At 35.7% G+C, this 14436-nt stretch overlaps 1 protein-coding gene across 2 annotated transcripts in view; it reads left to right on the top strand.

Moving 5' to 3' along the window:
• The window catches only part of LOC110833014 (N-acetylglucosamine-6-phosphate deacetylase), a 33557-nt gene that overhangs the window by 3957 nt on the left and 15164 nt on the right, over positions 1 to 14436 (top strand). Inside the window, exons 3-9 of one of the 2 annotated variants that reach the window (XM_022070579.2) lie at positions 1413 to 1547; positions 5170 to 5299; positions 6187 to 6275; positions 6890 to 7037; positions 7343 to 7519; positions 8282 to 8412; positions 10595 to 10765. In XM_022070579.2, the coding sequence (XP_021926271.2) occupies positions 1413 to 1547; positions 5170 to 5299; positions 6187 to 6275; positions 6890 to 7037; positions 7343 to 7519; positions 8282 to 8412; positions 10595 to 10765 (981 nt within the window). The remainder of the gene's footprint in view (positions 1 to 1412; positions 1548 to 5169; positions 5300 to 6186; positions 6276 to 6889; positions 7038 to 7342; positions 7520 to 8281; positions 8413 to 10594; positions 10766 to 14436) is intronic. The other variant, XM_087347858.1, reaches the window with a different exon arrangement.

Raw genomic sequence — 14436 nt, 5'->3', positions numbered from 1 at the left:
TACCAAAAGAGACACTTGAAGTATGGTAAATGACTGTGTGGGCATGCAGTAACTGCTTGTTAAGCCATAAGGTGTGTGTAAGTAGACAAAGTAAGCAAAAATTTGACACAGAATGATTTGATTTTTTTTTTAAAAAATATATGAGGGAGGTAAAGGAGCAATATATCAAGTCAAAATTTCGAACAGTTCTCAATTTTAGACATAGATAAAGGTGATGAAAGTGTGAATATCGACAGGGAGTGGTAAAATGTCAGAAACTGTATCAAAATGTCAACCAAAGAGAAACTAGGATACTACAGGAGAAAGAAAAATAAACCATGGTTTGATGAAGAATGCTCAAAATTAATAGACTGAATGAAGCAAGCAAGATTTCAAACATAATTAATTAAAGCATATGAAAAATGTTATATATGGAGATCCATAAGCTTATTCATTTAATTTGGGATAAGGAAGAGATGCTATAACAATGGAAGGAATTCATAAATATTCCTGTTCATAAGGAGAGAGACAAGATTGAGTGTGGTAATTACCAAGGAATTTATCTACTATCAACCTCATACAAAATTCTGTCAAATATCCTCCTGGTTAGATTAACTCCATATGTGAATGAAATTATTGGGGATCATCTATGTGGGTTAAAATGGAACAGATAAACAATTTATCAAATATTCTGCATGTGTCAGAAACAATAAAAAATGTGAGTACAGTGGGACTATACATCAGTTGTATATAGATTTAAAAAAAGAGATAAGTGTTATACAATATTCCCATGGATGGGGCAAGTGGTGTGAACCAGGTATTGGCCAGGAAGCCTGAAGGCTGGAGACTGCTATGGAGACCTAGACGTAGATGGGAGGATAATATCAGGCAGCATCTATGGGAGATAGGAGTTGAGGGCAGTTGGATTCTGCTGGCCCAGAACAGGGAGCAGTGGAGAGCTTTGGTTAGTTTGGTGATGAACCTTCAGGTTACCTAAGCCATGTAGTTAGTTTAGTAGCAAATACCTCCTCCATTGTGATTTGAAGCCATGTTTTCAACTAATTACTGTCTGTTGTCATGTAATAATACTGGATTCTAAGGTTTCGGTGTGATCTTGAAACATACAGCATGGTAGTGCCATAATTACCTTAAAGACAGAAATAACAAAAGCCGTGTGCGCAACCTACTTTGACTATATTTAGAATTCAAATAATACATCTTTTTTCTTTTTAACAAAGTATACCTGCATGAATGGATACATTTGCTGATTTGTTGACTGTGAGTTCTTATTAATTAAAATATTGACTGATTTATGTGTCTGGTGTTTTCATATTATTTTTTTATTTGTATCTGTTCCCATCAGCACATTGCATCATTCCAGTTGATTTCATATCCATTTAGATTGTTGATGTTCTCATGTTATTAATGACTAGGTATTGCCATTGCTCAAGAAACGGCCTGGTGGACCGGAAGGTGCAGCCATTCTTGGTGCTCATTTGGAAGGACCATTCATCAATGTGAACAAGAAAGGTGCCCATCCTGCTCAGTACATCCAAAATATGGATAAAGTGGGTGAATGCCAGTACATTCAGGACCTTAAGTAGCCTCTCTTAATTTTCATTACCAAACAAGATCAATTTTTAAAAATCTGTCTGAAGTTCTTAAAAGCGGGGATGACCGTGATACCTCTATGGTTTTACTGTATGACTCACTTGCTGGTGTCGTGTTCTTCCTACATTCAGTGTAATTGTCAGTCTTTAATACAAAATGATACAGCAGAATTAGTTTGAAAGAGTTCTTGGTTATTTACAATAAAGTTCATTAATGAGAATATGTATTCACAAGGTAGAGCTAAGATCTCTAATCTCTTAAATAGACTTCTACATGAATTTCTAGGTTTTACACCAGCCAATAATCTAATAATTTTCTTTTGTAAAGTGAAATTTTTTTACTGTTTGATGAATTTCCTCAAAAAATTATTCCATACTTCATTAAAGAGTGAAAATAGGCAAAATATACTGATCTGAGTGTCAGTGTTGCTGACATGCAACAGAGATCTAACTGCATAACATGCACCACTTAACTTAAGTACCAGTTTATCAATATAATTTGTCCAATTTAGGTGATTATCAATTTGCAAACCCAAGAATTTTGTGTTTATTGACTCTTGTATATACTTCCCATTATAACCAATACTTAAAGCACATTGTGGAGAGTTATTTGTTATAAATTTTATTATATTTATTTTATCTAGATTTAGGGCCAGCTTGTTAGCAGTAAACCATTTACTCATATGAGACAGAACTATGTTTGATGTTGAACAAAAATCATCAAAACATTTATTAGAAATTATGACACTTGTGTCATCAGCAAATATTATGGGTTCTGTTAAAGTATTTATTGTTTTTATTGTTGGAGGAAGGTCATTTATGTATATTATAAAAAGCAAGGGCCCTAAAATTGACCCTTGGGGAACTCCATGTTTTATTGTTCTCCAGTTTGAGAAAAAATTTTGTTTGTTTTTAGGTGCTTTTACTTAGACCTTTTGTTTTCTATCTGTTAAATAGGATCTGAACCATTGCGCTGCTATTCCTTGAATGCCATAAAAATGCAATTTATCCAACAAAATTTCATGATTTACACAGTCCTGTATTTAAATTGGATTCGTACAAGAGTTAGGTTAGGTTTACAGCAAATGTATTATTCAGAAACATATATAGTTACCACATATAGTGGTCATAATTATATGGCTGATTCACCGAAAACCCCATTTGTGAGAATGTTCAGTGTTGTCTGTAGGTGCGTTCAGTATTACGATAGGGTATGCTATGTGTATAGTCTGTGTTATTCTACCTGGCCTCTCGTTTGTGAGTGCGCCGTGGGTTTGGGCGAGTTCACATTCCGGTATTGCTTCTCAAAGGGGTGTTTGGATTAGTTGTGGACACATGAGGTTGTATTGCTGACACTGCCGACTTGTGATACTAACGTACAAACATTCGGTCTCTTTTAAGATGCCTCCTTTTTAAAGTATATTGCAAAGCAAAGTTATTCATAGCCACACACGAGAGGTTGTGGCAGATGTATATACATTTATGAAAAGAGAGGCTGATGCAGGAGTTCCCATGAACCTAAAGAAAACCCAGAAAAAAGTAGCAGAGGCAACAGTAGCATCAGAGATGTCTCTTAAAAGTCAGCCTACCCCTGGGCTCTGATGGGTTGAGAAGTAATGGAATCGTATTCGGGACTGTGTGAGGGCTTTCTGTAAAAGGATGGTGGCGCAGTATCTGTTTTTGACCTGCGCCTGCGCAGGATTGGAGAGGAGTTGCAGTATCTAGTACGATTTTCGGTAGGGCACTGGTGTCTCTCTAGGTCGAACCGCCGTTGGTGGAGGAGTATGGCTGTTGGCGTACAAGTGTTCCCGAGATTTAGAGGTAGATAATTCTTTGTTGAATTGTAATTTGCTGGGTATTTTACTCTGGTTGAGTGGTTGACTTCACGAGGGATGAGTAGCTACCCTGTCTCTCAGCGAGAACTACTGAGACCAAGAGAGCTTTATTTTTTGTATTGTAAGATTTTATGGTAAAGGGCTAGTTGGTTAAAGTTATAAATGTACATTTTATTTCTGTTGTGTCGGCAAGAAATAAATTGTATGTTCAATGTCCATAAGGGGGGGGGGGGGTCGCCGAGGAAGGCAATGACAAATAGAACTAGAACATCCCCCGTTGGATTGTTTCCTGAAGGAGCACTTTGGCTCAGAAGAAAAGTGAAAGAAATAAGAATCACAGAATCCGGTGAATCGACTTCATTCGCTGCAAACTCATGAAGAGAGACTTGTATCATCTAAATCAACGCTGGACTACTTTAATGAATGTGTTATTTGTACGACTATTAATGACTTATATCACCGACAAGCAAAGACCAACGCTGAAGAAAATCCATGCGAAGTTGGCCGGTAAATCGGGTTTGCAGGGAGCCCATCAACTTAAAGAAAAATGCTAATGAGGTTTGGTTTTAGATATACAAAACCAAAGAATAATCGACGAATCCTCATGGAACGCCATAATATTATATCATATACCTTTGAGGATATATTTAAGGAGCATAGCGAAGTATAGAAGTGAAGGTAGACCCATAGTTTTTATGGATGAGACATACATCCATGGCTTTCACTCGGTGCCATTCGATTGGAGTGACGATTCTGTAAGTGGCCTGCTTGCTCCTGTCTCTAAAGTACGACGGCAGTGACCAAGGTTTAATTCCTAACGCATACACATGTTTTAAATCTCGCCAAACTACAGGAGATTGTTACAGCGACATGATTTTTAACAATTTTGAGAATTGGTTAATAGAGGCTAATTCCAAATAAATCCCCACACAGAGTTTTGGTATCAGATAATGCTCCGTTCCACAATGTTCAGATCGATCCACCTCAAACATCGATTACAAAGAAAAGCGCCATGATGTCTTGGCTGAATGAAGACAAGAATTCTACATACGGAAAGCATGCATAAGCCAGATTTGTATGAATTAATAAGACGTGATCTAGCTCGCAGATGAGAAATTTGCTTTAATCACCAAAGACGACTGTAAACGAAGATGTAACCAGAATCTTGGTACATCTCTAACGAAGCTCCACTCGACGAAGGTCAGGAAGTTTTGCGTGTGGGGAAAAGCAGTTCTAAAATTGACAGCAGTTCGGACACGAGCTAAGATGGAGATGATGAACATGGTGCTGGGTTATATTCAATATCTGGGGTCGCTTTATTAAAAATGGACAGTGACACCGACCAGTAGTGTTTTAAAATACTTTGGTGCAGTGAAAGTGTTTTGTAGTAGTAGTGGTGGTGGTATAGCTGCACTACTTTACAATAAAAATCCGGAGTTCTTTTCTGCGTGTCCCGAGTATTGTGTACTTAGGGCAGATGTTTTTCATTAGACGAGTAGAACAGCTTGCTTCAGTGAAGTATGGTGCTTCTGAGAGAGTTCCCCCACTACTTCCCCTACATTCCCCAACACGCTGGCCAGAGGCCAGGAAGAATAATACGGACAATACCAATGAATGTCAGGCTACTGAATGTGAATATGGAACGTAAATGTTTTATATGTAACAGGAAAGCTAAATAAATTTTCAAATAGCATACATTTGAAAATCATCAGAGAACAGTATTAATACCTTTCTTTTTATTTCAGGGTTTGAAATCTCTTCAAGATGTTTATGGATCTATGGAAAATGTGAGAATTATAACCTTGGCACCTGAGTTGAATAATGCTGTGGAAGTAATAGAAGAATTAACACACAGAGGAATTACTGTATCTCTAGGTATGGTGATGATCCTGAAAGATGAAGGTTCTTTTTCTCATTTGTTTTCTATCTTTATATCTTAAATTTCATAAAGAACTCTACTGTACTGTACTGTACTATATATTGTTCATAATCTGAAACATTACTAGATGGCTTAGGGAACCCTAAGCTTCATCACCGAATTAACCAAAGCCCCCCTCCGGTCCCTGTCCTCAGCCAGCAAAATCCAATTGCCTTAAACTCATATCTCCTGTAGATCCTGCCTTATATTATCCTCCCATCTACATCTAGGTCTCCCCAGTGGTCTGCAAGAGCAATGGAGACAAAGCATCTCCTTGTTTCAAACCATTCTTGATGGAAAATGAATCAGATAAATATTTACCTATATAAATTTTGCTACAGGTTTCATTTATGCACATTTTTATTAGACTCACTAGATTCTTTGGTATATCAAATTCAATGAAAATGTTGTTTAACATTTCTCTCTTAACAGAGTTGTAGGCTTTTTTAAAATCTATAAACAATTAATGTACAGTCCCATTGTACTCCCATTTATTTCTAGTATCTGACAAATGCAGGTCTGATCAGTTGTTGATCTGTTATGTCTGTACCCACACTGATGATCCCCAATAATTTCATTCATATATGGAGTTAATCTTGCAAGAAGAATGTTTGATAGAAAAAAAAGTTTAGAAATGGCTCAAATTTCCAACTGTCCACAATATTTCAAGTTTCTTTTCCAATATCTGGGATTTTGACTCTTTTTCTATAATGGCTCTGTGCTTTCTTTATAGAATGCCAGTGACAGGTCTGGTCTTTTTTTATATCCTATACCACAGTGCTTTTGTTTTCCTCAAAAATAAATGTAATTCATGATTTTTAGACCTGATAACTTCATGTTTCAGGACATTCTATGGCCAGTTTAAGTGAAAGTGAGACTGGAGTCAAACATGGAGCCACATTTGTAACACACTTATTCAATGCTATGCCACCAGTAAGTATGAACCCTATTTGGCACAGTGGGCTTTATTAAGTATGGAATTAGGTTACTATGTTCGCAATACCACCTTTTGATACAGGAGTGTCTGATCATAACATTATCTTATCGTTACATGAATAAATAAAATTTATTTCCTTTGTAATTTATTGTTGAAGTGAAAATGCGTGATGTAACAATATAAAATGTGTATGTTACCAGTCCTCACCTAAAAATTTATCCAAGTTTGATAACATTTTAAAGCAGAAAAATACTTTGAATTTAATTTTTATAACACCGTAATATTTTTTTGTATATTTTTGGCACATTTCTATATAAAATTTGTCAATGAAGTATTGGGAAATTGTCTGCAGGGGACTTTGAAGCTCCATACTGACCGATAATTTCAAAGGCCGAGAAACACTGATATCGAACATATAACAGCCATAAATTTTCTGTTGTTGAAGAGGTTTATAGTGATATTAACAAACTAGATTCTTAATATCATATATCCTCACAACTTATTTCACTAAAATTAATTCTTGTGTCTTATCCTCCCAATTTTATCATGAATGTATATATGTTTAATATATTCATATTTAGAGGACATAAGACATCCTTTCACATTTCAGTTTCATCATAGGGATCCAGGCCTCGTAGGTCTGCTTGGATCCGACATCAATCGGAGTGACAGACACAAGGTTTTTTATGGTATCATTTCTGATGGAATCCACACTCATCCAGCAGCACTGCGCATAGCTCATTGTACACACCCGAATGGTCAGTACTGTACTAGTTATGTGTTATAATTGTTTCCACTCTTCTTGCACTGTGATCTGTGGGTTGGTTCCAGTTAAAATGTAACATTTCATGAAATGGGGTAATAAATTTTTCAGCAAGCGACCAAAATTAAATTTCATCAGTACAGTTTAGTAAGAACAACGCCCAATATTAAGTTTCACTAATATTCACTTGATTGATGTAGAATGTTTTCCTGTGTAAAGACAAATGATATTCAAGAATGTTTTAAATATTAAATCTTTTGTACAATTTTGTATTTATTATACAATTGTGTATTTTTAAAGGTTTAGTGCTGGTAACAGATGCCATCTCAGCACTTGGATTGGAAGAAGGAACGCACCAGCTCGGGCAGTTTGCCATTGAAGTGAAAGGTGGATGTGCTGTGGTGGCGGGCACTAAGACTCTCTGTGGCAGCATTGCAAACATGAACCAGTGTATCCAGTTTTTCAGGAACGCTACATGTAAGTTTTTTTTGTTTTGTTTTCATGTGTGTGTGTGTGTGCGGGAATACACGGTTTATATATAGCCGTCTCAGTGGCCGCGCTGTATGAGGCGTGTGACTTGTGCTGCTTCGTCACTGGGATTGTGTTTTCGAATCCCACTCAAGGCATGGATGTTTGTCTGCATCTCTCTGTGTTGTGTTGTCCCACGTACAGGTAGAGGCCTTGCGACGGGCCAATCACTCGTCCTAGGAGTCCTACCGTCTATAGGTCAGAGTCAATGAAAAGTTGGGACCTGCAGATGCTCAGGCACTGAAGAATGGGTTGTGTAAAATAAAATTAAATATATATATATTAGCCCATATAGTCCAAGAATTTAGTGATCGTCAGTACACTTTAAAATTGCCATAGATCAGGCGTATAGAGCTGAATTCAGAATGATATATCTCATGGCAAAGTGCCAAAGTCCTTAATTTTCATATAATAAATTTTTTTTTCTAATATGCTAGTGTGATCCAAAATTAAGATATTTTTGAACTTTGATACAGAGCCTCTATTTCAGATTTAATTCATGTCTGTCTCTTGTTTCTTTAGTTATGAACCATGTTTGTAACCTCCTTTGTCTGATTTAATGACTTCATGAAATGTGTATAAAGACAATGTGTTCTTCCCTTTGTGTGAACAGTTTCATTCCCATACAAAACAGGAGAATACTTGGCCAGAGAAGTCATACTGGTGTGCGTTTGTGACGTGATTCTGACTGTTTATTCACTGTATTTATAGCGTGTTCCATGGTGACTGCCCTAGAAGCTGCTACCCTTCATCCTGCGCAAGCAATTGGCATTCATGACAGAAAGGGAACTCTGATATTCGGAGCAGATGCAGATTTTGTCTTCTTGGGTGAAAACCTGAAGGTGTGGTCTACTTGGATTGCTGGAGAAATTGTTTTCCAGGATGCTGAAAGCCCACATCCAGCTGTGAAGCAGATTCAGAACTGAACAATTTTTTTAACTATTTACGTGTAGCTCGTAAATAAAAAATAAAATTGGCAGCATTGTTGCCGTTTCATTGCATATATAAACGTGATACTGCTTCATGGTGGATGTTTGTGGTTTCGGCACAATCATAATTGTGTTTAAAATGAAAACATATTAATGTCCAAGATCTTGTGAGGTCAAGAACTGGTGTGCCAATATCAGCAGTGTTTTGCATCACAGAATTAAAATACAGGACATATACAGATTACTTGCTGTATTAAGTACCATATGTACCAAAATTTAAGACAATATTTGTTGTTGTTATTTCACAGTCCTCATTATCCTTGAATCATTCACTGCTGATACAGTTCATGTAGGACAGTTAAAATGTTTTTCTTCATGCCCTTAAATGCATAACTTTATTGATCTTTACAGGATGTCCCTGAAATAGGTTGTCTACTTCATTAACTTTTCGTTACTATATCCTATCATTCATATGACTATTTACAAATCGAATATTATATATTAAACACAATTTTACTGTATGATTCACCATTTCAATTCCTCATCCCCACACATATATTCAGATTTAATTGGCAACTAAACAGACAATGCAGAATGTTACAAAATACTGTGTGTTTATTGGATTTTTTAAGCTAGAAACACCAAGTAAAAACATTTATTTAGAATGAACCCATTTACCCATATACAAAGTTTCATAATAGTAAGTCTTCATATATACTTAGTTACATAATTTTCTGGTATTTCAATTATGTTTGTGTTTTCAATTGCTTATTCTTCACATTTAACCTCATACTGCAGATTTAGTGCCAGGTCTTAGAGATGACTGTACCTAGCTTGTAACTATTACGTGTTTAGTTAGCACTCAAGTTAAAATCTCATAGTAAAATTAATACGCCTTTCTCATGGGGACAACTGACAGATTGGACAAACAGGAGTGACTCTTAGTTCGCTGGTGACAAACCTGGCAATGACAGAAACTGGTATGTCCATATCAGTGACTTAATACAACCTTTTGTGCCTGTTACCACTCTGATGTAGGAGGAGACCAACCAGTACTTGGACGAATTTGATGATGGACCTTCTCCAATTTTGACGTTACTTAAACTTAAATGTTTCTCTTGATTAAAGTTCAAATGCAACATGATATGAGACAGCTGGCAGACTATTTTTAAAGTAACTCTATGGAAATCAGAGTAAAAAATGTTTTTGACTTGCTGAACAGTGCCCACTCAAAATATGATGCTCCTAAGTATCTGGCTATGGAAGAAGTCTTCAAAGGAAGGGTAATTTTCAAACATGAAATCCCCTAGAACCTTTTCTCAACCTATGGTATGCGAACTAAGTAAGAAAATCATAAGTTAATATTAACACAAGGTACAGTTTTCCCTGAACGCATTTGGTTAGTGGTACATTAATGTGTTAATTTAGAATTAGTAGTATGTCAGCGAAAAAGGCTGAGAACCCCTGCGCTAGGAACACCAACATTTTGGAATTAAAATTTATTACGTGACGAGACTAGCTACGAATGACATGGAAGTCTATTTTGGGAAGGACAACAAAATACAGATACATTTTATTGTCTCCTGACTTGTTCAGCAATCTGACTAAACATAAAATCAAATGTTGCAGAACAGCATGACCTACCACAAAAAATTACCGAAACATGACATTACTCAGTTCAGGATAAGAGATAACTAGATGGCAGTGGTCTAGAGAGATAAAACATGATGTGCATTTGCTGATGGATATGTACAATCCACCAACAGAAGGTAACTTTTGTGATGTTGTGGAATTTCTTTTGGGCCACAGACTGTACAGGACTATAACCAGAAAATAGGTGACAGAATGACCAACATTTATGCAATCCAGTGGGTGAAACGTTTTCTTTCCACCAATCGAACATGATTGTTTTTAGTAAGTTTCTTCTCCTAACAACACATGGTGCAAATATGAAACACACAAACTTAAAACTTGGTTGAAAATGCTGGGAGTTTAGGTTGTCCCCATTATCCCATGGACAAACCATCTGTAGTACAGAAAAATGTTCGTTGGATTGAGGTAAACTTAAGAATCATTGGCCATTTCGTTCCTCTAGAGTGAACTGTTGCATCTGTTCCACAAGAGAGATGCGAAAGAGCGTGTAAAATGCCAGGAGTGCGAAATGGGGCTGTGTGTAGGTGTATCGAAGTGTACCACAAAGAATTCAAACTGTGATGTATTAGGGAGTGCTCGGAGGCTTCGACGCTACAAACCATCTTCCAAGCAGGTATGTAAAAGAAAGTTTTATGTATTCATGTTCTGCTGAGTGAAATTCATCAGTTCTCAGCACACAAACTCAACTTGAGTCTCTCATAAATGTTTCAATATAAGTGATCAAAATCTACCAAGTACATAACAATGGATTGTCTATGTAAAATGTTACAACCAAGTGGTTAGCTCTCCATCATATGCGGGAGTTTAAATATCGGTCCGAAGACAGATTATCCTTAGGGTTTTTGTCCAGTTAAATGCTGGTATAATACTTAAGTTTAGCCACTACTGCGCCTGTATCTATTCAGATTAATTAATCATCCTATCTTTCAATGCTATAGTCGTAGCTAACGATTGTCATTAATGAACAAATAGAAACATACAAGAGTAGGTAGAAAAATACTGAACATCAATTAATGTTCCCGTTATTTTGCAATTGTATTGACATGACCCACTCAAGAATTGTTTTTTGCCAAACAAAATTTTTAGATCATAAATAAGATAAATATTTGAAGGAACCTTTTCAGGAAAAAAAAGCTTTGAATTTCATGTAAAGGGTTCATGCTCGATTGATATGAAACAAAATTAATTCTTTGACAAGTTTCTGTGAACACATACACGCCTCTGATTTAAAATTGCACTTATATTAAATCTGTTATTTTTATGCACTACAAAGAACTTGAACGTTTTTACATTCTGCCTATATGTGCTGAAGTATTAAAATAACAGTTGGATCCATTAGTGTATAATGATAAACGTTTTTTAATAGAGAAGTTAGTTTAATTCTCATTATTAGAGATGTAAAATTCCCAGACATTTTGAATCAGAGAAAGAAATGGAAAACAATGGTTTTCAGCAATACAAACATTTGTACTGCTTCAAGAACTGAAGTAATGCATTGAAAAATTAAGTTTTATTAATAACTTTTGAATTTATGCAAAAGTAATTTTCATGGCATATACTGTATTTCAACTGTGCCCTCAAATCATACAGTAATATGAATGTCTACTTTGATGGTCAGGAATTTAATGCAGGTAGGTGCCTTACAACGTTAAGTGTAAACAACATAAGGTAATGTAGTCTTGCCACTTGTCAATAGAAACATCCATATAATTCTCCATATTCCCAATTTTACCTCAGTTGATTCTATCAAAAAATTCCATTTGATTACCCTATCTCACATCTTAAGGTTGTTTCTGTGATGAAATTCCATCTAATGCCTCCTTTCCAAGTAAAATACCCATGTAATTAGAAAATTCAAGTGTAACGTTCCATTAAATACTACTGATTTTGTATGAATGATTTAAGAGCTGAAGTTGTCTTGTAGTTGCATACAACCAACATTTTAGATTTTCATGTGATTAACTTGGATTCAAGAGATAACTAGATGGCCTATGGAACCTGATGGTTCATCGCTGAATTAACCAAAGCCCTCCACCGGACCATCCTAGGCCAACAAAATCCAGTCTCCTTCAACTCCTACCTCCCATCTATGTCTCCTCCTTTCAGGGTTCCTGACCAGTACAGGTGCACACCTCTTGCCCCATCTGTGTGTGCCACCCATCTCATTTTTCTTGACTTAATCACACTGACAATATTGGGAGGGGTGGAGAGAGTGAAATTCTAAGCACAACATTATGTAGTTTTCTCCATACCCCATCGTCTTCTCTCCTAGGCCCAAATATCCTCCTCAACACCCTATTCTCAAACACCTGCAATCTATGTTCCTCCCTCAGAGTGAGAGACCATGTTTCACACCCATACAAAACAATGGGCAAAATTATTGTTTTGTGTAGTTTAATCTTTAGGTTCTTAGAAATCACCTAAGATAATTCCTGCCTGCCTGTCTGCTGATGAGATATTAACATGTGCTTAGTTTTTTATTAATTTACTTGGAAAATGGTTAAGAAGAAAAATACACAATCAAAATTTTCTCATAATGAAGATTTACAGAAATACCACATATTAAGATGTGCTGTAGATACTTAAAAAAGACCCTAAAAAATTCAGCTTGTGTGCAAGTGGCAATGAACAAATAAATGGGCAGACAACATTTTCAGATTTTGTTTGCAGCACATTTCTTCTCTCCTGTACATGAAAAACCACTCCAGACAATAAAATCCAGTACTTAATTATATTCAAGTACTAATTTATGCAATTTGAACATAAAATTTCACACAGAGAACAAAACTTCAGGCTCTCACGATTGTTTTAAATCACTAGAAAAATGAGAAACGTTTGAAAATAAATTGAGTTAATAGAAGAAGAGACATGGTCAGGGTGCATTACAAGTATGAAAGACATTTCAAAAGAGAACTAGAAATAAAAGGACAGCAAGATGTGGATGGTCAATTAACGTTGAAAGCATTCGACAATGGAACTTGAAGCTTGTAATTTTTAAAATATAAAATTACCTATTCTGGTTTTGCGTCATCAGTAATTTATACTATCAGCTAATTCACAGTAATATTAATGTATTCTGATGTTATCTACAGATACTCTTATTAAGAAATACTGACAGGAAGAGACTTGCCCATACATTTACTTAAAATTTTATTTTAAAAAATTGGCCTTCACATCACAATGTCATGCTACATTGGTGTTTGGCAAAGACTGGAAGCACCTGTAATTCATGGTAGCAGGAATGCAAATAAGATCTGAATATTTTTAGAAAAGACATACATAAAAGTTGAAAAACTGCAAGTAAAACTCTCTAAAATTAATAAATTAATGTGCATGTCTAATTTGCATCCCTGCATTATAACTAGGCTGTGTAGTTTACTCTTTAAATAATAGAATCAATTTACAACAGTATAACTTTCAGTCAGTAATTTGCAAAATTGGTAGTTGTACTTTCCAATTTCTTTGAAGTATATTTTGCAACAATTCAGTGAAGGATATCAAATTATTTTTGATGGCCCCTTATTTACATTGTGTTTAATTCTTTTGAGACAGACATTTAAAGTACAGACACACAGAAGAAAATCATACATCACCAAATCATTACTGGGTGGTTATGGCATAAACCATGCACGACAGAGAAAAGGAGAGATAATATTGAACATTTCACATTAAATGTTTTAGTATCTTCTTTGTATACATTTCTGAGAAAACTGATTTTCCACCTGACTCATCGACATACTTCATAGCCCATTAAAAATCTGCACATCCAAACCACAAGTTTTGTTGAAGAACCATCCTGCTTCTGCAACATAATACAGTAGGAAAATGAAGTACCACTATAGCTAGTTCACCCCCATAGCACACTTGTAACCAAAAATACTCAGTTGCATGCCTGGAGAAAGATTCTCACAAGCTTCTATTAATTTTATAATCTCAACTTTTATGAGATGTATATCCACAGGGCATATTTCTAATCACTTAATTTATACAAAAAAACAAACACTTACTATTATCCTGACAAGATATTTATTATACTTTTTTTCTGTAGAGTGATCACATATTTAACTTTCTCTGTTGAAATACACAAATACCATGTATACTCAGCTTCACAAACAAGAAAGCTGACAGTAGTACTCCTGCATCTTTACATTATTTGGTACAGTTCACTGCTTGCTAATAAAGTAACTGTGATTCTGCCTTTCACAATACAAGGGTTCAAAGAAAGTTGCCCACAAATAGCCTTTCATAGTGCATATACCTTGGATGGGTTAATATTTTGTAGTG

The sequence above is a fragment of the Zootermopsis nevadensis genome, unplaced genomic scaffold, assembly GCF_977971745.1.
Source record: "Zootermopsis nevadensis isolate Lab colony 2312 unplaced genomic scaffold, Znev_1.0 Znev_ptg000012l, whole genome shotgun sequence".
NCBI classification, from domain to species: Eukaryota; Metazoa; Arthropoda; class Insecta; order Blattodea; family Termopsidae; genus Zootermopsis; species Zootermopsis nevadensis.
The sequence above is the reverse complement of the archived record's forward strand: the minus strand, read 5'-3'. Positions and strand labels throughout refer to the sequence as shown.